The sequence below is a fragment of the Lagenorhynchus albirostris genome, chromosome 1 (genome assembly GCF_949774975.1).
Source record: "Lagenorhynchus albirostris chromosome 1, mLagAlb1.1, whole genome shotgun sequence".
Lineage (NCBI taxonomy): Eukaryota > Metazoa > Chordata > Mammalia > Artiodactyla > Delphinidae > Lagenorhynchus > Lagenorhynchus albirostris.
Genome location: NC_083095.1, coordinates 13,387,613 through 13,415,163, shown reverse-complemented (window position 1 = coordinate 13,415,163; position 27,551 = coordinate 13,387,613). Strand labels below are relative to the sequence as shown.

At 43.6% G+C, this 27,551-nt stretch overlaps 1 protein-coding gene and 1 non-coding gene across 7 annotated transcripts in view; both read right to left on the bottom strand.

The window, feature by feature from the left end:
- Window positions 1-27,551, bottom strand: part of TTC7B (tetratricopeptide repeat domain 7B) — a 239,921-nt gene that overhangs the window by 154,021 nt on the left and 58,349 nt on the right. For 5 of the 6 annotated variants that reach the window (XM_060170014.1, XM_060170084.1, XM_060170174.1 and 2 more), the window contains 2 exons: window positions 27,252-27,382; window positions 9,918-10,039 (listed from right to left, as the gene is read on the bottom strand). In XM_060170014.1, coding sequence (XP_060025997.1) covers window positions 9,918-10,039; window positions 27,252-27,382 — 253 coding nt within the window. Of the gene's footprint in view, window positions 1-9,917; window positions 10,040-27,251; window positions 27,383-27,551 lie in introns of those variants that run through there. The other variant, XM_060170465.1, reaches the window with a different exon arrangement.
- On the bottom strand, window positions 2,266-2,394 carry LOC132506338 (small nucleolar RNA SNORA11). The gene has a single exon (XR_009535791.1). It is a non-coding gene; the product is annotated as a small nucleolar RNA SNORA11 (small nucleolar RNA).

The following is a 27,551-nucleotide window of genomic DNA, read 5'->3' as shown; positions in this document are numbered from 1 at the left end:
GGGGTCGGAATGCTTAACTGAACCTAAGAAGATCCCTGGTAAGCACTGTTCGTAGTACATTTGATGCCCGTTAAATACTGAGAAAAACAGAGCAGAGAAAAAGCATGGGTTGGTTGGACCAGATGCCTCTGATGCCTATTCAGGATCCTTTCAGGTCTAACCAGCACGAGCGCCCTTCCCAGTCCACCTTGCCTTTGTGAATTAGCTCCTCTGCACTGATTCATCTTCAGGCTCTGCTCAGTCACTTGCTCGGGAAACCTCCCCTAACCACCAGCTCCAGGTCAACTTCATTTTCAAATGGCCTCTCACAGAAATGGGTACCTTGCCGCCTGAGCCCCATCTCGGGGTGTAGTTATACACCCAGGAATATAAGGACCTGGTTTCTCTCTGAAAACAAGAAGCACGTCTGGCTGCTCACCATTTCACCCCCAGCACCTGGAGAACATCTGGCAGAAGCAGCAGCTGAATAAACACTGGCAGAACAAGTGAATGTTGGAACAAATCGTCTGAAACTAAACAGAGTTGGGCAGTAGTCCTCACACCACACTGTTATGTTCCTGCTGTGTATGCTCACTGAGGATACTCCTGTCCAGAGCATGACCCAAGAGTCGGCCTGCAAATACTGCCCTCCATAAAAGAAAATTCCAGGGTCAATCCCCGGTCGTATCAAGAATTATTGGGAAATATCAAAAAAATAAAGTTAATTTTGATTTTTTAGCCACAACTGTTATATAACCATCTCTTTTGGGGAAAACGTGCAAAGTGAAAGGCTGAATTTAAAGAGGTAGTATTGCCTTCTTCTCCTTTCCTAAGGTGTAAGCCTACTTGTAGTTATTTATTTTTCTGTTGGACTAGAGAATCCACTGGGATCGTTTGCTGTCTCAACCCTAGCTCCTAGCACATAAATGTTTGCTGGATGAACAAATAAGTGAATGAATAAACAAAGAACCTCCCCCCTTCCCTCCTGCCTCCATTAAAATAGAAAATCACTATCCCGGACAAACCCAAGGTGAAGAACTGGAATAATCTCCGGTACTAGTTCATCTTTCAGGGAATTCCAACCCTGAATGGAGGCTGAAGGAGGCAGCCTACAGCTGGGAGAAACCCTCCGGAGAGGGGCCTTTGTGAGATGCGAGTAACTGCTAATTAGTTCACCGGTCCCCTCCCCACGCCCCGTGCTCCCACCCTATCCCGCCTTGTACTCTGGAAGCCTCAGATGACCTACCCCGTTCTTCTGCTGAAGCCAGGACAGGCCTACGTGGATGCACCCACCTTGCTGAACGCGGATAACGCTTTGATGGCGCAAGCCTCGAACACGCCGTGGGTGCTCGCGCTTATGCAGTGCATTGAAAGCAACTACCCGTCCCCCATAATTCATTCCCTGAAATGTATCACGGAAAGTGGTCCTGGAATTTCATAATTAAAACTGACAAAGACTCCTTTGTTTCCATACTAAAGTTTTGATGGCATTAAGGGATGAGCCAGACCTAGTCTACACTGAAACAAAACAGAGAAGACTTGGCTGACGCTTTTTATTCCATAAACAATTACAACTAGACTGGCTTTAAAAGTCCTTATTTTCTCAGCCTAATGTATTCCTTGCGGCTCTGCTGCCCAGAGCTCCATCTTCAAGAAGAGAACACTAACTGCGCGTGGTCATTCTGTGCGAGCGCTGAGAAAACTGGGCTGAGCGTCAGCAGGGGGAGGCACAGGCCACCAGCTAGCTGTGTGACCCTGAATAAATCTCACTGCCTTGTTTAATTCTCTTCTTTTTCTTTCTTTCTTTTTTTTTTTTTTTAGCAGTTTTAGGTTTACAACAAAATTGATAGGAAGGTACAGAAATTTCCCGAAGTCCACAGTCCACCTTAGGGTTCACTCTAAGGAAGTGAATAGTGTTGCACATTCCATGGGTTTGGACAAAAGTATAATGACACCTATCCATCATTATAATGGCACACAAAGTATTTTCACTGCTCTAAAAAACTTCTATGTGCTGTGTATTCATCTCCCCTCTCTCCCAAACTCCTGGCAACCACTGATCTTTTTATTGTCTCCACTGTTTGGTCTTTTCTAGAATAGCATATAAATGGGATTTTTTATTTTTCCTTGAAAAGAGGGTCAAAGCCTTTAAGCCTATAAGACCACTCATGGTCCTCCACAGGCTCTAGGCGGCAAACTCCCCCGCTAAACACTGTGGCTTTTCTTCCAGGATGGAGCCCTGTCCCACTGGTCCCGCTGAGCGGCCACCTGGAGGTGCAGGAGGACATGTGTAGGGTATTTGTTCATAGGAAGGCTACAAGTTTTGTGTCCCTTGTCACAATGAACCCAGATGCCTGTCGGGTGTGTTATAAACAGAGGAGCCATTTCTTCAGGCTCCTGCTCTGAGCACACCCCAGCACTGCCTTGTGTACTGACGGTCTCCCTGAGCAAAATGTAAACCCCAGCAAGGCAGTGGCTGGGTCTGACCTGTTCACTTAGAACAGCGTTTGGCACTAGTAAATAACCTCTTGAGGTTCTTGATAAATATTTATTAAATGGTCCTTGAATGTGATTTCTCTGGATCTCAGAGTCCTCAGCTACAGAGGGCAGTGATTTTTAAAAATATGCTCTAACCATTTGGACTTCAGATTCTATACCCGACCTTCAGCTCAACTATTATGAAAATTTTCCTTATTACTGAAATGACTCATGGGAAGTGCTTAGCACAGTTCGCTAGGTTGACCCAAAGTCTTCCAGACCCAGGACTGCTTGAATGACAAGTGGCATCAACGAGGTGGTCCTGGCTGACCAGGCTGCAGGACTCACACTGGTCCGTAAACTTCCCTCCTGAAGCTGTTGTGAATAAAGGAAGTAGCCCACTTACATGGACTCCCCCCCCACTCCCTCCATCACCCCATCTTTCTCTCAGTCCAATACATACATGGTTCTTGCTGAGATCAGAACGTAGCCTATGGCTGAAAACCAAGTAAAATGAACCAAGTCCGACTGAAATGGTGGGCATGATTCTGCTGGCACTAGACCCCTGCCAGATGAACTACCCTAGCCTTGGCCCTTCCTGATACCCCATCCTTCTCCACACCTGAAGAATAAATTCCCTGCATCTTAGCCTGGATTTCAGTCTTCCACCATCTCTCCGCCATCCATCCTTCCAGCGAGAACCCTAACTTGGAAAAGGAAATGGGAACGGAAATAACATTTATTTAAAGTGACCCACATCTGACGCCACCACTTCATTCGTGCCGCTCTTTCCCCAATCTAGCTTGTGCTCTGACCATCCACCAGAAGTCCTTTCAAGGTCACAAAGACTTCCCATATTATCGAATCCAGTGCTTTGGTATTTATCCTTATTAACACCTCAGCATCATCAGGTGAGCCCTTCCTCCTCTTCAGGCACCTTAGGCTTTTACGAGGACACACCCTCGTGGTCCCTCCTACCTCGGGCAGCTCCCCTATGGGCTCCTCCTCCTTGGCCCAACTCCAACTCTTGCAGGTTTCCTGCTGGGTCCTGGGCTTTGCTTCTCTCTTTACGGTCTGTCCCTCTCAGCCCATCCAGTCCAGGGCTTTAAATATAATCAACATGCTGAGACTCCCAACTTATAACTCAAGGTTCAACCTCCCCTGTGCTCATCTCTCCTCCTAGTCGACACTGCCACTTGCAAATCTCACAGGCTCTCAAATGATACACATCCAAAGGGAAATCTCTGATTTCCCCTTTTCCGAATCTGGTCCTCCCCTTGTCCCCACTCCATCTAACCAGTTGCTCCGACTGCAACTGGGGAGTCATTCCTGATTCCTCTGTTCCCCTTCCCGCTCCCCCCCAAATCCAATTCATCACCTAGTCCCCACACCAGTCGGGATCACACATCAACGAACAGCAGTTCTACCATACATCTCCAATCCATCCACTTGTCTTGGTCCCTACGACCACTGTCATCTTTTTTTTGTTTTTGCGGTACGCCGGCCTCTCACTGTTGCGGCCTCTCCCGCTGCGGAGCACAGGCTCCGGACGCGCAGGCTCAGCGGCCATGGCTCACGGGCCCAGCCGCTCCACGGCACGGGGGATCCTCCCGGACCGGGGCACGAACCCGCGTCCCCTGCGTCGGCAGGCGGGCTCTCAACCACTACGCCAGCAGGGAAGCCCCACTGTCACCTTTGAGGTGAGCATCTAATGCCTTGCCCACCACTGTCACCTCGCCTTTGTTTTGGTGACTTGGGGATTTTTCTTTGGACAATCGCTGCTCTCCCACTGTACGCCACCACAGTAGATCTGCCTTTTCAGGGTTCAGCCAAACCCGGGGAGTCCGTGACTCTCCCCCTTCCAACTCTGCTGCAGCCACACTGGGCTCTTTTCAGGTTCCTAAACACATCAAACTTCCCTGGGTCAAGACCTGACACGTGGCGGGCCCTCTGCTTGCAGCACTCTTTCTCCTGCTTGTGGCACGCTTACTTCCTTCTCATCCTTCAAGTCTTGGTCTCATGTCACTTCCTCAGGAGGCCTGGCCTGACCACCCTACCTAAGCAGGTGCCCTCTGTTATTTGCTGCACCCATTCGTTTCCTAGCGTTTATTACGATTTGTAAGTATAAACATTGGTTTACTTGTTTATTATCTTCTCCCTCACTAGGCTGTTTCCTCCCTGAGAACCCGGACTATGTGTCTTACATTCCCCGATTCAGTACCAAGCACAGTACCGGCACATAGCAGAACTATGTTGGATAACTGACCCAACCTACTGCATGCCAGGTCCTGTGCTGGGAGGTTTATATAGAAACACATACATTACTGTATAAACCTCTGCTCCAACCAGAGTGGTCTCCTCATACCCTGCAGAATATATACAATACTGAGTACAGTTCTAACCCCAGGTTTCTACCAACTAGTTGGAAAGCACCCCTGACTCTCCCCAATCTGTGCACCTACATCATTTCAATCCCGCTTCTCCAGAGCTTTACTCCCCTTCCCAAATCTTCCGCCGTCTCAACAGGCAGCCTCCTTATTTGGCTTTCTGGCAACCTGGACTTCCCCTGTCACACATGTACAGACTATCCTGAGACTGCTTCTTTTAGTTAGTTCCCTGAGATGAAGTTCTAGGAGGTCAGGGACTTTGTCATTCTTTTCCGCATTAGAGCCCCAGTGCTAGGACAGGGCCTGGCTACTATGCAATTAGTCCTCACTAAATGGATGAATAAGTACTTTACTGAATGAATGAATGGGCCTGGAAACCTCAGCTCAGTTACAGTGATTATTAGGTGTTCTTGCATTGTTTACTCTTTTATACAACCATACTGTCGCCTATAATTTACTTATTTTCACATCTTACCCTTTTTCTTTTCTCCTACTATCTCCCACAGTGCAGGCTCATTTCTTTTTACTCTCTGAATCTCTCGAGAAATGTCATGTACCAAAAGTTAAGACATACGAAACGCTTACTGGAAATGTGTCTGAATTTTCTCATGTTCCTTGCATTTGACTCCTAATGTAAAAAGCAGGGGGCAGTTGAAAAAACAACCACTTCTATCACCGCCAGAAGGAAGACGTACTGAAGGCAAGAATGCAGAGGACAAGGCCAAGTCGCTCCAGTGCCTGGGGAGGCCAGTGCATCGAGCCAAGCCCTCTCCCTCCCCCTGCCTCCCGCCCCCAACAGGGCCTGTGGGAGCCCGTCTGCTGCTACTGTTTCTCTGAGGCCATAAACCCAGGAACCTCGGCAGCCCATGGGACGCCGCAGGCCTCATGGCCCTTCTTCCTGCTTCTTCTAATTCCAAGCTACACTGAGCAGGGCTGAACAGTTGCAAAGGTCAACAAGATGACTGGGGAAGTTTAAAAACTTTGAAAAGTCAATGCATAGTGCTAATTAGAGGTCTATTTAAAGCCAATAAATGCATAGTGCTGACTGACTGTAATAACACAACTCCAAAAAGCCCTCCATCCCACTTTATTCCCTGGCCTGGCTGCAGGCACGTGGGGGGCAGCCCAGAGTCTGACCATATTGCCTGACTTCCTACCTTCTCCGAGGATCTCCCACACAGAACTCCGTGATGCACCCTAGGAAAGAGGACGACCCAGCGGGTACACTTCCCAGACACTGACGCTCATTTGCCTTCTTGCTTGAATTTATCCCCACCCTCTTTGAATTAAAACCAGTTCAGAACCAGGGGAAACACACACTACAATCCATTTGGCTTACCCAGTACACCTGACATGCTGGAGCAAGAAGCAAAGCTCCTTGAAATGTCCTTGGCTACCCTTTGTTTATAAGATATAGTTCAATATTCCTAAAATAACGTGGAGTAAATAAATGGCCTCCCAAACCCAAGCTTCTCTGGCATTGTGGCCTCAAGGACTCAAGGAGGGGCAACACTTCTCAGAAGGCTGAGGGGAGCCCCAGGCTGAGGCTGTTTCTCTGCACACTGCCCAGAACACCCAGTGCTAGTGCCTCACACCAGGCGGCCCTGCCTCCTTTCTCTGAAACACTGAGGTGGCCCTCGGTGATTAGGGGTTACCCAAGCTAATTGTTACGCATCTCGAGCAGAGCTGGCTCACACCAGCAGTCATAAACGAGGGCCCTTCCTTGAAAACTCTGCTGTGTGAGGCTCTGCAGTGAAATGAGTGACGCCTGCTTCGAGAACGTCCACTTCAGCTGGAGCCCGACCTTCCTGTGGTCCCACCTCCAGCTGGAAAGCCAGCCGGGCATCGTCGTCACTGGAAGTTACGAGTTCCCCCTGCCTGTTTGCCTGACGCTGCACCAGATGCTTCCACATGCGTTCTCTTATTTGCGCCACACGCAGCTCTCTGGTTCTGGCACTATTTTACAGATAAAGAAACGGACACCCAGCGAGGAGAAGGGCTGGTCCCTTATCCGGTCCTCTGGCTCCAGCGCCCTTGCTTCCCCTCATCCGAGTGCCTACCGTGGGTGAGGAAATTCGAAAAGCTCAGAGGCAGTAGCCCTGGCCCTCTGCGGCTAACGCGCTCTGCCTCCACCCTCTGCACAGCCTCAGCAGGACGGTTTTCTCATCCACAGCAGGCCTGCTGCTGCCGCCCAGAGGGATGAGAGAAACCCCCGTGAAATCGACGTGGGTGTGTGCCAAGCCAGACCACGCCCAAGGACACTGGGGCTGGGATGATGACAGGTGCTCTCTCCCTCCCAGGGGACAGGGGAGAAGGGGGAGTGAGGGGGCAACAAGGAGAGGGAGGGGAAGGGGGTGAGGCAGGAAAGAGAGGGGGAGGAAAGGAGCGGGGAGAGGGGCAGGGGGAGGAGGAGAGAAGAAGAAACATATGATTTGTGACAGGCTGTAGATGAGACATGAGGAAAAGTGTGATGAGAAAACACCAATTCGTGGAGGCTGGGGACCATCCCCCGGCAATGTCTCATCCTGGGGTCAAGCGCTCCCTCACAAGTGAGGCTGGATGGTGGACAAGGCCACGGTTTGAAGGTTGAGCCAAGGCCCTGCACACAGCATTTCCCCTGCAGTGGGGGCAGCACTGAAAGGACTGAGGTCAGAAGCCCGGCAGCCAGGTCACCGTGCGTGTAATAGAGGCGATGCTGTTTACACCGCCAACCCCAAGGGCGGTGGTGGGTGTGGAAGATATAACGCCATGAGGATCAACGATGAAATAAAAGTACTTGGTAAACAGAAGAGGGATCTAAGGGATCAGAGCGGCCCAGGAGCTGGTCCTGGCGTCAGGTTCTTTCTGAAAGAGACCCAAGTTCACGGGCTTGGCAACTAAAAGGCTGAACATATTTAAGTGTATTTCTAAAGAAAAAGATACGCTTTACCAATTAGTAACTCTTATTGCCAAACTCATCTAAGATGCATTTTCCTAACCCTGAAAATCAGTCAAATCCTGTCAATCCCAGATATATATATTTCTAAGTTGTAGAAACACAAAAAGGGAGCGAGACGACGAAGGAGCAGAGCAAACACATTGGAAGATGGGAAGCCGCTGGTGTTGAGGGATGGCTCCCGCCTCCATTTGCCCCCACTTGCTCCGCAGAGACACTGGCGGTACGCGTCCACTGATGAATGCCCCCCGGGTGTGGCTCTTGGGCCCCGAGTGACCCACCGTGTAAGTCAGCAGCCCTGACAGCGCTTGGCATGTCCAAAACCTCCCACTGGTCTCTCTCCTTTCGTCCGTGTTTCGTGGTCTCAAAACTGGCCCTCACCTCCACCTACCCACGTAACCTCTTGTTACCGCTTTAGAACACTGCAGCTGACAAGAGCCCTCCAGGGTGGCCGGCTCAATGCACCACTGGTCTTTAGAGCCCAGGGAGAAGACCAAGAGGACAAGAAGAAACGAAGAGGGGCTTCAAAATTAAGCAGTCCCTTAACTTTGACTATGTCAATGGGAACCTTCTTGAACTTGGGTAAGATAAAATGAGACATGAGCCAGTAAGCAATTCCCAGCATGTAATCCATCACCTAGTGCAAACCTCTCATCATTATTTTTTAGTTGGGTTCTGGTGGGCATCCAGAGGTTCGGGGCAAGAGGACAGAGCCCCATAGCCCCGCTTCTTCCTCCTCGACGAATAAGCTTCAAATAGGAAAATAAGTCATCCGGCTGGTCCTTATCAATCTCACACAAAACATTTTCAATAGAAGGTATTGGTTTGAGACTCCTGAAAGCCCCAGGGAAATTCATTCCGGCCTCTGGACTTGCATATCAATCACACACACTCACAGGTTAGAGGGAGGGAAAGCCAGGGTTGGAGTTTCCTCTGTGATGACACTATTTATTGTGAAGAGGGAGAATAAACAGAAAAAATATACTATGTTCCCTCCCTTCTCTCTCTATTTATAACAGCAAAGAAACTAGAACTCAAAACTCAGTCTAGAGGACATGCACCATCACTCAGACGATCTCAATCAGTGACAGATGAGATCAAACTCAAAAGCATCTATGCCAAAGCTACCAAGCCATTCCAAACTTTGGGGTGTTTATTGCAGCCTTTTGTGGGCCCTGCCAATCTGAACCTTTGGAGCAAAGCAGGCCTTCTCCACAAACAGTTTAATAGGATTTGGAAAATAAGCATTTACTCCCCCAACAAATGGGAAACAGAAGCACGTGGCTCTGGGCAGGTGAAATCCCACTTCCATGAGCTACGCCCCAAGGTTTGAAGCTCTTGAAAATGAAGAGGGAGCAACTCCCCTGTTCAGTTATCCAATCTGCAGCTTAAAGCGCTATTGGACTATTCCTGAGGAAGGGGCCTCCCACGCACAGCCTAGGAGGAGCTACGGGGGAACCAGATACCTACTGTTGGTCTCCATGCACATCTATCCTGCAGCAAAATGTCAAAACAAGGGACAGCTGAAGAGATTTGGAAGAGTATCATTGCATTTCTCATAAGAGCAACACGAAAAGGAAAACAAGCATCGAATGCATGAGAGAGCTATCCCTTACGTGCAGGCTCTTAAACCTTTTTAAAACTCTTTTCAAGGGCAGCTCAAGGGGAAAATGTACCTGTGTGGCATTACAGCCATACTCGCTTTCATAAAAACCGTCTGAAATTTGGCAAATCCAGTTCTCTAAACGGATCAGCCATTCAAAGGCAGGTGATCCTGTGGGCCAGGGTTTCCGATCCATTCATTTTCCCTGCAACAAAGCAGGGAGGCCTGTGCAGTACCATCCCAGGGAGGCAAGGGAGCACAGAGCATGGGCCCCATTCCCTCCTGGTCCCGGTGCTCCACACTGTGACTCGTACTCATGGGGGGGCCTCCTCCCTCCCCCCACCTTCAAATCTCATGGGAAAGTGAGGACCCAGGTGGAGAAGAGACAAAAGAGCCTATGCTCATTCTTTTTTTGAAAAAAAATTTATATTTATATTAAAATTGCTTTACGATAAAAACTAAACTGAAGACAGCATTATAAGGCTTTCTACTTTCCTTCTTTAGGAACTTGATTTAGAAAAAGAAGAAGGCTTACCCATTTTTGAAATAGAGGACATGGGCTCTCTGTAGTCCTGTTTCTAGGAAAAAACCTAGTTCTTGATCGTGGGGAGCAGAGCCAGGCTTAGGACTTCTGTTTTGAATATTAGAAAGTATTACCTAGAAGGGGAGAAAATCAGAAAACTAATCAGATCCACATGCAAGCCTGCCTCCTTCCAACCCTGTCTCTAAATGCACTGCAGGACTTGAAAAAATAACTTCTGTATGCAAACATCAGTGCAAGGCACTGATGTAGAAGTGTAGCGATAAGAAAAGCAGAGAGAATGACTTCTGTGAGACAGGGAACAACTGCTAACCCCGGGCCACGTGTGGCCCTCCTGGCACTGAGGACAGAGGAGTGAAGGGTGCTGATGAGCGCACGGTGCCAGGAGAAGCATTAGAGGTGGAGCGGCTCTGCCGAAGGCCAGGATGTTGGCAGAGAGGCTGAGTGACACAGAAGCCAGTCCAGCAATGGACAGAAACAGTCATCATCCACCAATGGCTGAGGTCACTGATGGGTGGCCCGTGGCTTCAGCCCTCCAGAGTTTGATGAGCTTCAGAAAGAGCTGGAAGGTGCCATGATTGGCACTGGCTCTGGAATTAACCAGAGAGGGCAAATTCACCAGGCTACAGAGCTGAGGCCTGTGGACTGGGCAGCAGCCACCTATTCTCAAGGGGAGAGTTGAGAAAAACCACCTCGACTCGCCCTCTCCCCAAACTTGGCCTCTTGTCAGCAGATAACGAGGTTTTAAAGGTTGACGTGTTTAGCCCCGCCAGAAAGACTGCCAACTAGTCAAGAGAAAGGCTTGCAAGTTGAGGGGGATACAGTGAAGTGTAAACACTTAGCTATGGTTACAGAGGCTGCTCTCCTTAAACTCACAAGTCAAATAAAGCATTTATCAACCAGAAGCTACTGTGGCCCATTTTAAAACCACAGGAGTGCTCTCCAAACATGCTGCCAACATCTGCTGAGTCAGCAGCTCTCCAAAGATCCAGCTGTTAGCCAGACCCCAAATATTTTAGAGGCCTTGAAATTATTCTCCAAATGGGGCTGAAGGAATTGCTGGCTCTCTACCTTATGAGCTTTAGGGAGGGAAAAAAAAGTAGAAGACACACAATGAACAATACATTGTGGAACGAAAGCCAGGTGGGCAACCCTTGCCTTTGAACTACATCCCAGCACCTTATCAAAACTGCCTGGCTCCTTCTTGACTTAGCCCTTGGCTCTGCGAGTGCTAAGAGGTAGGTAGGTGTTCCTCCTGCCTCTGAGAACTGTCATTTTTGGCTTCACCCTCACCCATCCTCGAAGTGCTGGAGATGCACAGAGTGCGGTTCTGGGCCCTTGTCCTTCTCTGTGAAGTGTCTCTCAAGATGATCTCATCCACTCCTCAAAAATCAGCTACATGCTGCCGAATCCCAAATTTATAATCTCTAGTCCAGACTTTCCCAGACTCATATATCCAACTACTTCCTTGACATTTCCACTTGGGGGTTCAATGCTGAAACTTTAAAAAATTATCCTCCATTTGCTTTTGATAATAGTTTTAAATTTTTTTAAATGCCATGGTTATTTTAAAGTGAAAACAATGTAGTACAGTACAAAAAGAAAATTAAAAATCATCTCAAAATTCTACCACATAGAAATAGCCAGTGAACATTGATTGAACGATAACCCAGCTATCTCCATGTACGTATGTATCAAGAGGAGAGAAAGATAATAATCATTTTACAAACATTGAGATTGTTATACATACTGGTTTTAATTTTAAATTTAACAGGAGAAACTAAAGTGTGACCAAAGTAATCACTCAACCTCAGAAAAATGTGGGTTTTTTTACACATAGTTCATACATTTATGTCTCTCTAACGTTAAAAATATGTTATATTTATTACATGTATGCATGTGTGTTATATGTATGTGTATATAGACAGAAAGACAGAGACAGGGAGACAAAGAAAGAGCCAGAGAAAGGACAGAAAGTAGGTCATTCTTTTATCTACACATTTCAACACTATACAGTATCTGCTGACCCAGAACAAAAATGAGGAAACTGACATATTCATACTACCTTCTCCTTTGCCTTCTCCTCAGCCTCTTACTTTTGTTATAGTACTGTTTTTTATTGCCAAGGTACCTAACAATTATGTTCTACTCCATAATTGTTTCTCATCAGTTCTATATCAAAATGCATTTGAGGGGCAAGATAGGGGTAGAGGATTAAGAGGTACAAACTAGTATGTATAAAATAAATATGCTACAAGGATATTTAGTACAACACAGGGAATACAGCCAATATTTTATAATAACTATAAATGGGATATAACCTTTATAAATTGTGAATCACTATGCTGTACCCCTAAAACATATAATACTGTACATCAACTATACCTCAATCAATCAATCAAATGCATTCATTGTTTCTTTAATTCTTTATTTTAAATTGATGCTTGCTTAGTGGAATACTGCCAAAAAGGGCTCGTGGATGCTACAGGCCCTGAATTCTTACAGGTGTAAGAATGTCTGTCTCTTGTCTCTGTTCCTCTAAACCTGAGTATGACATTCTCAGATTTCCCACTTTCTCTCCCTCAGAACGTGGCAGACGATACTCCAGTCTTCCAGCACCGACAGTTGCTGTGGACAACTCGGAAGCCAGCCTTACTGGTCTCCCTGCAGACAATCTGCAAAGAGCAGTCCTTTTCTCCCTGAAGTCTAGAAGATCTACCAGGTGTTGTCTTGCCGTTCATCATTCTATGTCAGCTATTCTTGGAACACAGTATGAACTCTCAATCTAAAAATTCAGATCTGCAGTATCAAGTAAGGCACTGGACTCGGGCTGCCATTCTGGGTTCAAAGCCCAGCTCCACTACTATGGGCAAGTCACAGTCTCTAAAGTTTTCTCATTGGTAAAATGGAGATGGTAATAGAATTTTTCACTTAGTGAAGTCCTATGAACTAAATGGAATAATAAATGGATAGAACACTTAGCACAGTGTGTAGCAAGTGCTGAAGAATTTCTCTTTGATTATATAACTGCATTTTCTTATCTAGTCTGGTTTTTTCCATTTTCTTTTTCAGGAATACTAATTGTGTGCACTGTCTTAATTACTGTAGCTTTGTACAATAGAAAGTTAAAAGATTGGGAAGTGTGAGTCCCTCAACTTTGTTCTTTTTCAAGATTGTTTTGGCTCTTCTGGTCCCTTGCATTTCCATATTAATTTGTGAATCAGCTTATCAATTTCTGCAAAAAAGGCAGCTAGGATTTTAATGGGGATTGGGTTGAATTTGTAGATCAATTTGGGGAGTATTGTCATCTTAACAAATTAAGTCTTTTGTTCCATGAGTGTAGGACGCCTTTCCATTTACGTAGGTTTTCTTTCATTTCTTTCAACAGTGATTTGTAGCTTTCAGAGTATACGGTTTGAGCTTTTTATTATCCCAATGCATTTTAATCTTTTTGATGCTATTAGAAGTGGAATTACAATTTTAATTTCATTTTCAGATTGCTCATTGCTAGTGTATACAAATAAAAGTGATTTTTGTATATTGACCTTGTATCCTACAACCTTGCTGAAATCATTTATTATTTATAGTATTTTTTGTGTGAATTCCTTAGAATTTTCTATATACAAGATCATGTCATCTGTAAATATAGTTTTATTTCTTTTTTTAAAAATATTTTATTTTTTGGCTCTGTTGGGTCTCTCTTGCTGCACGCTGGCTTTCTCTAGTTGCGGCGAGCGGGGGCTACTCTTCACTGTGGTGAGTGTGCTTCTCATTGTGGTGGCTTCTCTTGCTGTGGAGCACGGGCTCTAAGCGTGCAGGCTCAGAGGGCTTCAGTAGTTGTGGCACGTGGGCTCAGTAGTTGTGGCGCACGGGCTTAGTTGCTCCACAGCATGTGGGATCTTCCCGGACCAGGGTTCAAACTCACGTCCCCTGCACTGGCAGGCGGATTCTTAACCACTGTGCCACCAGGGAAGTCCCTCCCTTTTCAATCTGGATGCCTTTTATTTCTTTTTCCTGCCTAATCTGATCTTGGAAGGAAAGCATCCACTCTTTCACCATTAGATATGTTGTTAGACATGGGTTTTCATGGATGCCTTCTATCAGGTTGAGGATATTAATTTCTTTTTTTCTTTTTTAATTTTTCTTTACTTCGATTCCTAGTTTGTTGTGTGATTTTGTTATCATGGGGATTGTTGACTTTGCCAAATGAGTTCTCTGCATCTACTGAGATTATCATTATCATGTGGTTTTTGTCTTTTATTCTATTTATATGTTGTATTACATTCATTGATTTCCATACATTAAATCAACCTTGCATTTCTGATAAGAATCTCGCTTGCTGGTATATAATTCCTTCTCTATGCTGTTAGATTCAGTTTGCTGGTATTTTGTTGAGGATATCTGCATCTGTATTCATAAGAGATACTGGTCTCTGGGACTTCCCTGGTGGCGCAGTGGTTAAGAATCCTCCTGCCAATGCAGGGGACACGGGTTCGAGTCCTGGTCTGGGAAAATCCCACATGCCACAGAGCAACTAAGCCCGTGCACCACAACTACTGATCCTGTGCTCTAGAGCCCAAGTGCCGCAACTACTGGAGCCCACGTGCCTAGAGCCCGTGCTCCACAGCAAGAGAAGCTACCGCAATGAGAAGCCCGCACACCGCAACAAAGAGTAGCCCCCACTCACCGCGACTAGAGAAAGCCCACGTGCAGCAATGAAGACCCAACACAGCCAAAAATTAATTAATTAATTAATCAATTAATACAAAAAAAAAAAGAGATACTGGTCTCATAGAATTAGTTGGGGAGTGTTTTACTCCTCTTCTACTTTCTGAAAGCTTCTATAGTACTGGCCTCATTTCTCCCTTAAACTGAATCTCTCTTCATTGAATTCACCAAGGAAGCCAACTTGACCTGTAGTTTTCTTTATGGGACGATTTTTAATGATAAAGTCAATTTCTTTAATTCATATAGGTACACTTGAGTTATCTATTCTTTCTTGAGTGAGCTTTGGTACTTTGTGTCTTTCAGGGAATTTGTCTATTTTCTATAAATGATCAAGTTTATTTGCATAAAGTTGGTCTTAATTTTCCCTTACAGCCTTTCAATGTCTATAGATCTATAGAAGTGCCTCCTTTTTTCTGGGTATTGATAATTTGTGTCTTCTCTCTTTAATTCTTGTTCAGCTTATTAATAGTTTACACAAATTTTATTGATCTTTTCTAAGACTCCAGTTTTGGTTTCACTAGTTTTCTCTACTGTTTATCTGTTTTCTATTTCACTGATTTCTGTTCTAATCGTTCTTATTCCCTTCCTTCCGCTTATTTTGGCTTTAATTTGTTCATCTTTTTCTAGTTCCTTGAGTTGGAAATGTAGACCATTGATTTGAAATTTTTCTTCTTTTCTACTATACATATTTAATGTTATAAACTCTTCTATACATTTTGTTTTCTATATCTTGAATCGCTATTATTAGGTATACACACTTTTAGGATTATGTCTTGATGAATTGACTCCTTTTATTATATCTCCCTTTATCTCCTATAATATCCCTTGTTTCTAATTCTACTTTATGATATAATACAGTCACTCTAGCTTTGTTTTGATTATTGTTTGCATAGTGTGTAATTTTACCTTTTATCTACCTATGTTTTAATATTTAAATCATTTTCTTATAGATAGAAAATCTCTGCCTTTAAATTGGGGTGCTTAGACAATTTACATTTAATATAATTATTGACATGGTTGGAATCATCTTGCTAGTTTTTGTTTTATTGTCCCATATGTTCTTTGTTCCTTTTTCTCACTTTCTTCTTTTGTTTTTTTTGGATTGATGATTCCATTTCATTTCCACTATCAACTGGATAATTATGTCTCTTTCTTATTTTTTAGTGGCTGCCCTAGGGTTTATAATATAGCTCTTTATAACATCTCTAAGTAATATTACACCAATTCATATATAGTATAAACACCTGATAACAATATACTTCTATTTCCTCCACTATCTTTTTTGCTATTGTTGTCACACATTTTACTTCTATATTATAAATCCCATAATACATTGTTCATATTTTTGGTTTAGGCAGTCGATTATCTTTTAAAGAAATTAAACATAAGAAAGTCTTCTTTTTTTTTTTTGCGGTACACGGGCCTCTCACTGTTGTGGCCTCTCCCGTTGTGGAGCACAGGCTCCGGACACGCAGGCTCAGCAGCCATGGCTCACGGGCCCAGCCGCTCCGTGGCATGTGGGATCTTCCCAGACCGGGGCACAAATCTGTGTCCCCTGCATCAGCAGGCAGACTCTCAACCACTGCGCCACGAGGGAAGCCCGAAAGTCTTCTTTATTTACCCTCATTGTAACCATTTGTGATGCTCTTGATTTCACTGTGTGGGTCTGTATTTTCTTCTGCTTGAAGAACTTCTTTAACATTTCCTGTCACACAGGCGTGCTGGCAATGCATTCTGTCAACTTTTATTTGTTCTAAAAAAGTCTTTATTTGTCTTTCCAGTGTCTTCTAATCTGCATATTGTTTTCTAATGATAAGTCTTCTATAACTCTTATCTTTATTCTTCTGTATTTAAAGTTTCTTTTTCTCTGGTTGCCTTCAAGACTTTTGTCTTTGATTTACAACACTTTGACTATGATGTGTCTAAGTGTATGTTTGTATTTATCCTGCTTGGGGTTCTCTGAGATTCTTGGATCTGAGATTCCTTGCTGTGTTTCAGTAATTCTGAAAACTTCTTAACAATTTTTTTTTTTTTTTTTTTTTTTTTTTTGCGGTATGTGGGCCTCTCAGTGTTGTGGCCTCTCCTGTTGCAGAGCACAGGCTCTGGATGCACAGGCTCAGTGGCCATGGCTCACGGGCCCAGCCGCTCCGCGGCATGTGGGATCTTCCCAGACCAGGGCACAAACCTGTGTCCCCTGCATCGGCAGATAGACTCTCAACCACTGTGCCACCAGGGAAGCCCAACCATTTTCTCTTCAAATAGTTCTTCTGTTCCAGTTTCTCTCTCTTATCCTCTTGGGGCACCAAATACATATATGATATTTTCCCACAGCTCTTGGATGCTCTGTTCTGTTTTTTTCCCACTCTTTTTAATTTTCTTTTTGTGTTTCTCTTTGAATAATCTCTATTAACCTATCTTCATATGAAAGTTTTTTCTTAGCTCTTTCCAGTCTTCTAAAAGCTATCAAAGAAGTTCCTCATCTCTTATATCATGTTTTGTTATTTCTAGCATTTTAATTATACTTTTTTTATAGTTTCCTTCTCCTTGTTGAAATTCCCATCTGTTCCTGCATGTTGTATATCTTTTCCATGCTATCCTTTAACATATAACTCATGGGTATTTTAAAGTTCCTATCAGATAGTTCCAATACCTGGGTCATTTCTGGGTTTGGTTTTGTTTATTGCTCGTCACAGTGATTTGTTTATTCCAGTTTGTGTGTGTATATATATGTATCTTATAATTTTTTTTTTTTTTTTTTTTTTTTTTTTGCGGTACGCGGGCCTCTCACTGTTGTGACCTCTCCCGTTGCGGAGCACAGGCTCTGGACGTGCAGGCCCAGTGGCCATGGCCCACGGGCCCAGCCGCTCCATGGCATGTGGGATCCTCCTGGACTGGGGCACGAACCTCTGTCCCCTGCATTGGCAGGCAGACTCTCAAGCACTGTGCCACCAGGGAAGCCCTTAATTTTTTATTTATTGTTGACAATTGTGTATACAGAAATAAACTGAGTTAAATAATATTTACACTTGAAAATGTGTACCCCTTTTCTCTTATCAGGCCCTAAGTGTTGGGGATTGAGTCAACCTAGTCAGTAGTTAAGCTGGAGCTGGGTCTTATTGTTTCTGTAGTTACCTCCAATGCACCACGGGCTTCAAACTCCTCCAGCATTGGGCTGCTAACTGTGGGACTTGGGATTCCAGAGGGTTTTCCTCAGGGTTTCTATTCCACCCTCAGTTTTTAGCAGTCTCTGTATGCTTGCACTACAGAGGAGTTCTCTCTCCACATTCATGCCTCTTTCCCAGTAGTAGTCTGCTGTTGCGTAGTACTTGGCGCTGTGTTTGTTATGTGGCTGGTGGTGGAAGGGAGAAATTCTTGGTTCTCCTGGTCCAGCCTCAGTCTTAAGAAGGGTCTCTATACCAGAACCTCAGGGATGGGGCTCATCTTCAAGGGTCCCTTTCTGGACATCTCCCTCCTAGCTCCTGGAATGCCTTCCTGGGACAAAAGCCATATAACTTCTACCCCAGAGAAACTTTGAGCATGATTACACTCCTAGGAGTCCAGATTCAGCCCCAAACTGAAGCCTCTATTTATCACTCCATCTTATAAATACAGCTGGTCCTGTATCCATGGGTTCCACATCTGCAGATACGGAGGGCCGACTGCACTACGCCATATTATATAAGGGACTTGAGCATCTGCAGATTTTGGTATTCACAGGGGGTCCTGGAACTAATCCCCCGCAGATACCGAGGGGCGACTGTAACGTCATCCAGCCAGCTGCCCAAATCAGACACTGGGGATTGAGCCTTGAGACCCTGACACTCTCTCACATCTAATCTATTACTATTTTCCTCCTAATTATTTCTCAAATGTCTGTATATATCCATTTCCACAACCATAACTTTCATCAAAGCTACCATCACTTCCTGTTAGATTTCTACAGCAGCCTCCTAAATACGGTCTCCATGTCCTCTCTTGCACCTTAACTTCCTTTCCACCTTCCACAAGCAGCCTGAATAATTTTTTAAAACACAGTCTGGATCATGTTACTCTTATGCTCTTTCTCACCTCTCATATATCAGCGTGATTGTCATTTCTCAGAAGGGCCTTCCCTGAGCACTAACATAAAGCAGGCCTGCCTCTATTATTCCCTCCCACAGCATCCTATTCTATTCCTTCAATGCATTTATTAATTTTTTTTTTTTTTTTTTTTTTTTTTTTTTTTGTGGTACGCAGGCCTCTCACTGTTGTGGCCTCTCCCGTTGCGAAGCACAGGCTCCGGACGCGCAGGCTCAGCGGCCATGGCCCACGGGCCCAGCCGCTCCGTGGCATGTGGGATCCTCCCGGACCAGGGCACGAACCCGTGTCCCCTGCATCGGCAGGCGGACTCCCAACCACTGCGCCACCAGTGAAGCCCTTTTAATGTATTTTTTACTTGATTATTGGCTGTCTCCCTCCATGGTGCTGCACCTTCTGCAAAGTCAGGGGCCATGTCTATTCCATTTACTAATATATCCAGTGTCTACTGCAGTGTCTGGGACAGGGTAAGCATCCAATATACACAGTAAATGTAGTAAATGAATAAAACACATAGTAAATGAATGAATGAATAAATTTGCAGGGCCAATAAGAAATGCAGGGAAAAAAGCAATAAGAAAACTATTCTGCATTAGGCATTATGTAGGTACATAGACTATCTCATTTATTCTCCCACAAAAACCCACTGAGACGCACACTATTACCCTCTCTTTACTGAAGGGGAAACTGAGACTTTGCTCCACTGAGCAAGTTGCCCAAATCACATGGCTAACGAGTGCTAAGGCTGGTGTTGAAACTCAGGTCTACCTGACTCTGCAGTCTGACTCCTCTCCCTTTGTCCTATTAGTCTGCATTTGCTTGCAGAACAAAGTCCAAAAGACAAGGTCAGGGCTGCCAGGATGAGTCAGGATGGGAAAAATGCAAGGTGGATGAGAGAGGGAATAGCTTAGCTCAGAGTTTGCCCTGAAGTCTAAGTATCTTGGATTTAATCCCTTCCTCACAAAGAGCCTCTAACACATGGGCCTGGGCAGGAGCATTGTTTGGCAGTGTTGAAGCCACCACTTTTTCTGTGGATAAACACTTCCCTGTGAGAGGACTGCCAACAAGTATCCTTAACAAGTACAGCCTGCTTGGGCAAAAGCACACACCCAACACCTGAGGAAGCATGACAGAAAGTGGGCTGGGGCCAAAGATTTTAGGTCAAAAGGCCCAGGTTCAAGGTCTGGTTCTGACATTCCTCACCACTTGTGGACTTAGGACAACTCCTTTGATCTCTCAGATCTTCAGTGTTTTCATCTGATTAATGAGGATAATAATATATACCTACATAATTGTTATGAACTGCAAATGAGAAACTCAATGAGCATGTAAACACTGGTACCCTTACTGGAGATACATTAAAGTATCACCTTCAAGTAGGAACAAAATAAGGATACTTTCCACCACCTTTATAATAACATTGTTTTAGAAAAGTATGGAGATAGGGCATGAAAGAGAGATAAAGTGGAAAACACTAGAAAGGAAGAAAGAATAATGACAAAAATCATTCCTCTGCCATATGTTCATATCCTTAGAAAAATGAAAAGAATCAACTCTATTTTTATGGAGGAGTTCAGTATTGTGGCTGATAACCCTGTATTCCTATCCTTGTCAGCCTTCAAGGTTCAGCTCAGGTGTCATCTCTTCCAGGAGCCATCCCTGAACTTCCACACGGGTCCAAGACCCTTCTCCGGGCTTGCAGAATTCTCTGAGCGTTCCCCACCAAAGCAGCCCACGTGCTGTTTATGGACCTGTGTCCTCAGAAAACAGTAAGTTTCCTGAGGACATGCTCTGTGGCTTATTTCTTCTAGTGCCCCTGGTGTCAAGCACAGTGTGCAGAACAAAGAAGGCACTCATTAAATATTTTTGTAATTGAATTTTAAAAACCAAAGCATTGCTATATGTGAAAATGCAATGAAAAAAATGATCCTATATGCGAAGCAATACAAATAGAAAAGATCTGGGAATACAATCCATCTACTGAAGTTTGTAAAACAAAAATCTTGCAAAATGGAAAGAGGTATCATGGTCACAGGTGAGTAAAGACTAAATATAATTCTCCAAACCAATGTATAGTGTTAATAAAAATTTGACCAAATCCCAATTATTCTAAAATGCATCTAGAAATACCAACAGAAAAGGACAAAAGGTATTCTGAAAAATAAGTAGTTACTAATCCCTTTAGATGTTAAAACATATCATGAAGAAGCACTTATTAAACAGTGTCACACTGGTGCAATATAAGATTAGCGGAACAAAATAGGGAAGTTCAGAAATTACTGTTGTGTCTAAAATTTTATTAAATGACTTAAAATACATAACAGAAAATATGAAAAAAGAAAGATAAGATCATCTTAAAGTGGTACTGAAGTTTGAGGAAAACATTAGAGTCATATCTAATATCATACACCAAAATAAATCTCTCCAACAAGATTTGAAAATTAAAAGTATTTTTTTTAAAATGGAAAATGGTTGAAAACTTTTTATATCCTAGAGAAGATTTATCCCAGTATTTCAGCTTTAAAACAATGAAATAAATGTAATAAAAAGATAATCAGATTCAACTAATATATATAATAGATTTAAAATGTATGAACAATTTAGAAATGGAAAAGTACTGAGTGGGAAATCATTCAGAGCAAACATAATAATAGGTTAACATATTTATGGTATAAAAGCTTTATTCAAATTATAAGAATAATACTACATCCTAAAACCTGAGAGAAAGTATAAACAAACAAAAAAGAAATACAACAAGGTTAAACATGAAGTTATCATATGACCCAGCAATTCCACTCCCAGGAATATACTCAAGAAAAATGAAAACATTTGTCCACATGAAATCTTATATACAAAAAGTTATAGCAGCATTATTATAACAGCCCAAAGTAGAAACAACCCAAATAATAAACGATAAAATGATGAATAGATAAACATAATGTAGTATCGCCATACAATGGCATATTATTTGGCAATAAAAAGAAATGAAGTACCAATGCATGCTGCAGCATGAGAACATTATGCTGAGCCAAAGAAGCCAGTCATAAAAGACCACATGTTGTATGGTCTGATTTATAGGAAGTGTCTAGAATATACACATCTATAGAGACTGGAGGAATTGGAGGTAAATGGGGAGTGACTGCTAATGCGTACAGGGTTTCTTTTGGGGGTGATGAAAATGTTTTGAAATTAAGTATGGGTGATGGTTGCACAATTCTGTGACTATATTAAAAACCACTGAATTGAATACTTTAAATGGGTAAATTCTATGGTATGTGAATTATATCTCCATAATGCTGTGATTTAAAAAAAAGAAAAGAAATATAGCTAGTAAACAAATAGATGGAAAAAATTTCAACCTGACTGATAGTCAAAGAAATGCAGGCCACAATGGCAAAGTACTGTTTTCACCTAGCAAATCAGCAAAGTAACTTAGAAACAAATGCAACCCCGTCAAGATTGCGAAGCAACCACTACTCTCCTGTACGGCCAAAGGTATAGGATGTTAGTATGACTTGTAGGAAGCAATTGGATACAATATATAGTAACGAGAATGTTAAAAATGTCCCGACCTCTGGGACTTTGCCCTTAGGAAACAAAGCAACAAGGGAAAAGCTACCTGAAGGAAGCTGGCACCAGAGCAGTATAAAAACAGGCTATACCCAACTATAAGTGAATTATACCATAGAGGCCATCCACTTGGTAAAATATTACATAACCATGACAACACTTTGAAGTTTTGATGTAATCTTGAGTGAAAAAAGACAGATATAGACCCCTTTAATGCTATAAAATTATGAGGGCAAAGACTGACCAAGAACATACAAAAATTAAAATAAGCTACTGTTCTTTTCTGGTTTCCAGGCTTTTCTAACTCAGCTTTAAGTGTGCTGTAGCCTCCTTTCCCAGCCAGTCAGATGGCAGCCTCAAAGTCGGAGCAACATACTGGCCAGTCAGTTTCTTGACATTTCTTTAAGGAAGTAGTTTATTCAGATGCACTACATTAAGCCATGACCTATAACTTGCTGCTTCAGCTTAAGTGAAAAGGCGGGGATTGGGAAGGAGAAGAGAAGGGAGAATCCATCTTTTTTTCATGGTCTCATGTTTTAGACCCTAAAGCACAGCCACATGGACCTCCAGAGTCACACCCTGCCTTCCGTGTCAGTAGCCCTGAGTTCTTTTCTTAGGATATCTTGTTTGAGTTCAAGACACACAGTAACCTTAATCTAATCCAGTTGTGAATCCAACGTCTCGGCTGTGTCACTGCAAGTTCTTCCTGTGGGGAGGACAGAATCCACTCAAGGACTGACCACGATGACCAGTGAACGGCTCCTGATGAACAGATGAAGTCTAGGCTGGGCCCTGCAACATTTGGGCACCAGCTGTTTCTTAACACTTCAACGCTGAAACAGTCCATAAAAAAAACTATGGGTGTCCCATAATTTAGCATTAACTTCTTTTCTAAAATACGGTGTAAAGAAATGAACTGTCAGCAGAAGGTAAGGTTCCACCCTGGCGTGGCTTCTGCTCAAGAAAGCCATACCCAGCTGGCTGGCTGATGCATGCAAAGGACAGAGACAGGATGATTTCATTTGCCAAAAGCAGGGCTCATATTATGATATTCGAGGGTGAAGTCATCTTTATTCCTATCATTGCACCTTTAGAAGCTTCTTGTGGGGCAGATAACTTTATTTACTGTTGGTGTAATGCCACCATCCAAAGATAAACTAATCAAGGTCAACCTATGTCATGTCCATCTATTCTAATTTGGTTTACTTGATTAAATTATTCTATATGCATAATTTTGGAGGTATTTTTCATTCCCCTTCAGAGAACAAACTATCAGAGAAAATTATTAGCAGATGTCTCTGTGACCCTAATGTAACAAGGACAACACTAAACAAATATTCAATGCACACGGCTTTCAGGTATTCAAATTTCCTTTGGCCCTGCCTCCCTGTTTGGAACAAGGAGGGAGAACAGTACATGGAAAGCTCCTATCATACTGGGTGGAGAACACTGGTGGCTCACTGGTTTTCTTCCCCAGACAAGTCAGGCAGTATTAATCCCGCCATGAAAATGGAATGCTGAAGCACACAGATATAAACGATTGGACCAAGGTCAAACAGCCGGGGTGAACAGAGATTCAGAACCCGGATATGATATGGGGACTCTAGGCAAGATGGTGTTCCATTAGCTTCCAGGCAAGAAATGGAAAACCAAATTCTCCTGAAAAAATTACTCCATAAATATTTCTTTAAAATTATTTAACACTTTTAATAAAACAGCATGTCTAAAATACTCCATATTTTCATCTAAATATCTGAAATCTTCGAAGGTTAGGAAAGATTCCACCGCCAGGTGACACAGGAACAGATAATGACAATAAAACATACATTTAATGTGTGCTAAACATGTACTGGGAACAACATGAGTTGACCCAATTTATGCTCACATCAGCCTTACAGCAATTATTATTGCTATTTTACAGCTGAGGTTCGGAGGCAGCACAGAGAGGTTGAGTAACTTGCCTGATGTTCCACAGCTAAGAGGTGGCAAGGCCAGGATCCCAACGCCGGCGTCACTTAACCCCTGGGCCCTGCTGCCTCTCCCAACTTAACTTAGCCGCCTGGAGGGGAAGCCAAGGTCAGCCCCCTTTCTGAAGAGCCCCCGCCCTTCAGGAAACAAACAACACTAACGTTGCTAAACATACCCACTCTTAGAGAAACTAGAAGAGGAATGAGGCTGCAGCAGAAACAAATCGATGGTTCCAGATTATGAAAAAACATTTTCCACAATACTCCAAACTGTGCTCAAAAGTTCTCCTCAAATTTTATCCTTGCTAGTGAGTGACATTAAGAGGCAACACATAAATAAAATGCCAAAAGGTCCCGGCAAACAGAAGTTTCTTCGCTTTAGAATGGCTGGGAAATGAGGGGAAAAACCACTAAAAGACTGTCTTTGCCCAGCAGAACAAACACAGGAACAGTGTGTGGGGTTTTCTACTTAAAGGGCTACCTACCCAGAAAAGCAAAGCACTATTTACCTAAGCTTGCCCCAGTCTTTTGCTTCCTTCAGATTTTATTTTCCTAACATTTGTTTTCAATTTAGCATAATTCTTAAAAGTCACTTAAGTTAAAGGAAGAAAAAAAAGGCCAAACAGGTATCTTCCTCTGCATGGCACCATTGTCTTGCCTCATAAAAACCCCTGAACTTCCACCAAGCCCAGTGGTCACTTAAGGAAGGTCATTTTTCCCCTAGACTTCTAATTAGTCACAGATAATTTATTGAGCATCTACTACAGTCAAAACAGATGTTTCATTCATTCAATCTCTCTCATTGCTAATATCCCAGCTTCCTGGATCTGGGGAGACCCAAAGTGGTCTCTCATGAAGGAAAACTCAGACTGGAAAATCAGAGCCAGAAATGTGAAAGTCATCTAATATATACCCTGAAATTGAACCATACACTGAGTGAGGCTGCTTCCCCACACTACTAAGAGCTATGGCTTGCTTGGTCAAATACTTATTGAGCACTTTCTACATATAAGGGTGTAAGAAACTACGGGGTTCCACATTTATTGGCAGCGGCCTGGGATAATGAAGTAAGTGATGCTGAACTAGGTGTCAGAAGAGCTGAGTTCTAATCTTAGCTTTGGCCCTAACTTCCTGTGTGTCCTTGGGGGTCTCCCTTTCTGGGCCTCCATTTTTTTCTCAAAATCTAACATCCTATGATCACTGTTTCCTCAAAACCACGAAAAATATTTATTTTAAATCCTACGATTATGAGAGTCTCCTTTCTGGTCTGGCTAAAGAACCCAGTGGTGAATAGGTGGTTATAAAGGAACACAACAGGAAGTACATCTAGATCTGCCAATTCCCACATCATTAAAGACACACATAACACATGAACCTCCTTTCTCCCAGCCAGGAGAAGGCGGCCCCAGCGTGACAACAGAGAGTAAAATGCAAAATAAGGTCCTCTAAGTGGCAAGGACTGTGGGGTCCACAAGAATAGCTTAGCTGGCATAAGCAGACTTCTCAGCTGCCCAGCACTGGCCATCAGGGAGGTAGACAAAGAAAATCATGCAGATTTTAAAATCAAGCTGCATGATCATTTCTCTAAAGATCGTACCATCAGTTCTGAATAACAAATAATTCCTTTCTCATAGAACAACATTTTGGCAAGACAGCCAAATATATTCCTGAATTCCTGGATATCGCGAACCATGATGTATAAACCATTCTGGTATGGGCCAGGCCGAACACCACTCCCCCTCTTCATCCTCTCCCCCTCTCCCCCTCTTCTCTGTGGCTCTCACCCTACTCTCCCTGCTCTTGAAAGGTAATTCTGATCCTTGCCACCCACATCAACACACTACAAAAAGATTTCTATGAAAGAAACTACTTCCAGTCTGTACACTTATAAAATAACAAAAACTATCAAGACTTTGGTAGTCCCTCTCTATTCTAATCCTTAAGGAAACAGAGAACCCATAAGTTGATGGGAAACAAGATTCTGACCATTTTCAAAAAGTCTCACAGAACTTCTACTCATTTTAAACAATCTCACAGGATGCACCTCTGGGTCCGAAAGGGGAAATATCAGGATCCAGCCTTGGTTAGAACACCAGGAAGCTCTGCAAGGGGCGGACTTGACTAGGAGCTATTGTTTTTAGTAAAAATAAGTGTCAATTACCAAGAATCCAATTCGTTTCTGAATCTGGGCTAAATGCCTTTATTTAAACGACCTTTTACAATGCCCACAAGAACTCCATGAAGTAGGAACCATTATTATGCTCCTTTTACAGACAGGAAAATTAACGCTGAGAAGTGAAGGAGGTAACTTAGTGAAGAGCAGAGCCAAAGACAGCGATCCTTCTGAACAGACAAATTGCCCAAGCTCCCCAGCCTCATCCAGCCTTCAACGTCCTCTGTCTGAGGGCGTGAGCTCAGGGTGCCTTGCTCACTCGTTCTCTCCTCAGATGGCCCTCTGATCAGCTTCTGGTTTCATTCCCCACAGCAGAGGCAAACCACTGACTGCTGGGAGAAAACCATCCCAGATGGTCTCAAGGAACACAGCCTGCTCCAAGCAGGTTGGTTGAGAGTCCCCAGCAGCCCTTTGGCATGACCATTGAGGTAAAGCCTCCCAAACTCCAGATGTACCCTGTGTTGGTACAGAATCCACACAAGTACAAAGGAAGCTCAGCCTGTTTTGCCAATGAGAACAGGAATGAGTAGCCAGCTTCGGGGCACTGAGGGTATAAACAGATGCATAGTGTCATTTCTGCTCAGAGGATGTTAAAATGCTTCCCAAACATTGACCCATCTATTTTCACAAGGTGCCACCTTTATTTACCACCAATTTACCACCATATTCTCCATAGCATTAAAGAACAGAAGCAAAGCTTTGCACCCAGAGACAGACAAGCTGAAGGCTTCCAGAGGCTGACCACAGTTCTGTGAGATCTGATTTGAAATTTTAAAAACTTATCAACTGAACGAACACATGGTCCTCACTTACCCTTTCTATCTCTTGGAGGTACAGGAGTGCAATGTCCCCTGCCTTCTCATAACACGTGATGACATCCTGTTCCCGATCCACAAGGAGATTACTGGTAGAAGAAGAAATAGGCAACTTCTCTAAACAAAGTCCTAAAAAAAAAATCAACATACAAAAACTGGGTAAGTTGTTTTTCATGGGGCTTAATTTTCTTTTTTTTTTTTTTTTGCGGTACGCGGGCCTCTCACTGCTGGGGCCTCTCCCCGCTGAGGAGCACAGGCTCCAGATGCACAGGCTCAGCGGCCATGGCTCAGCGGGCCC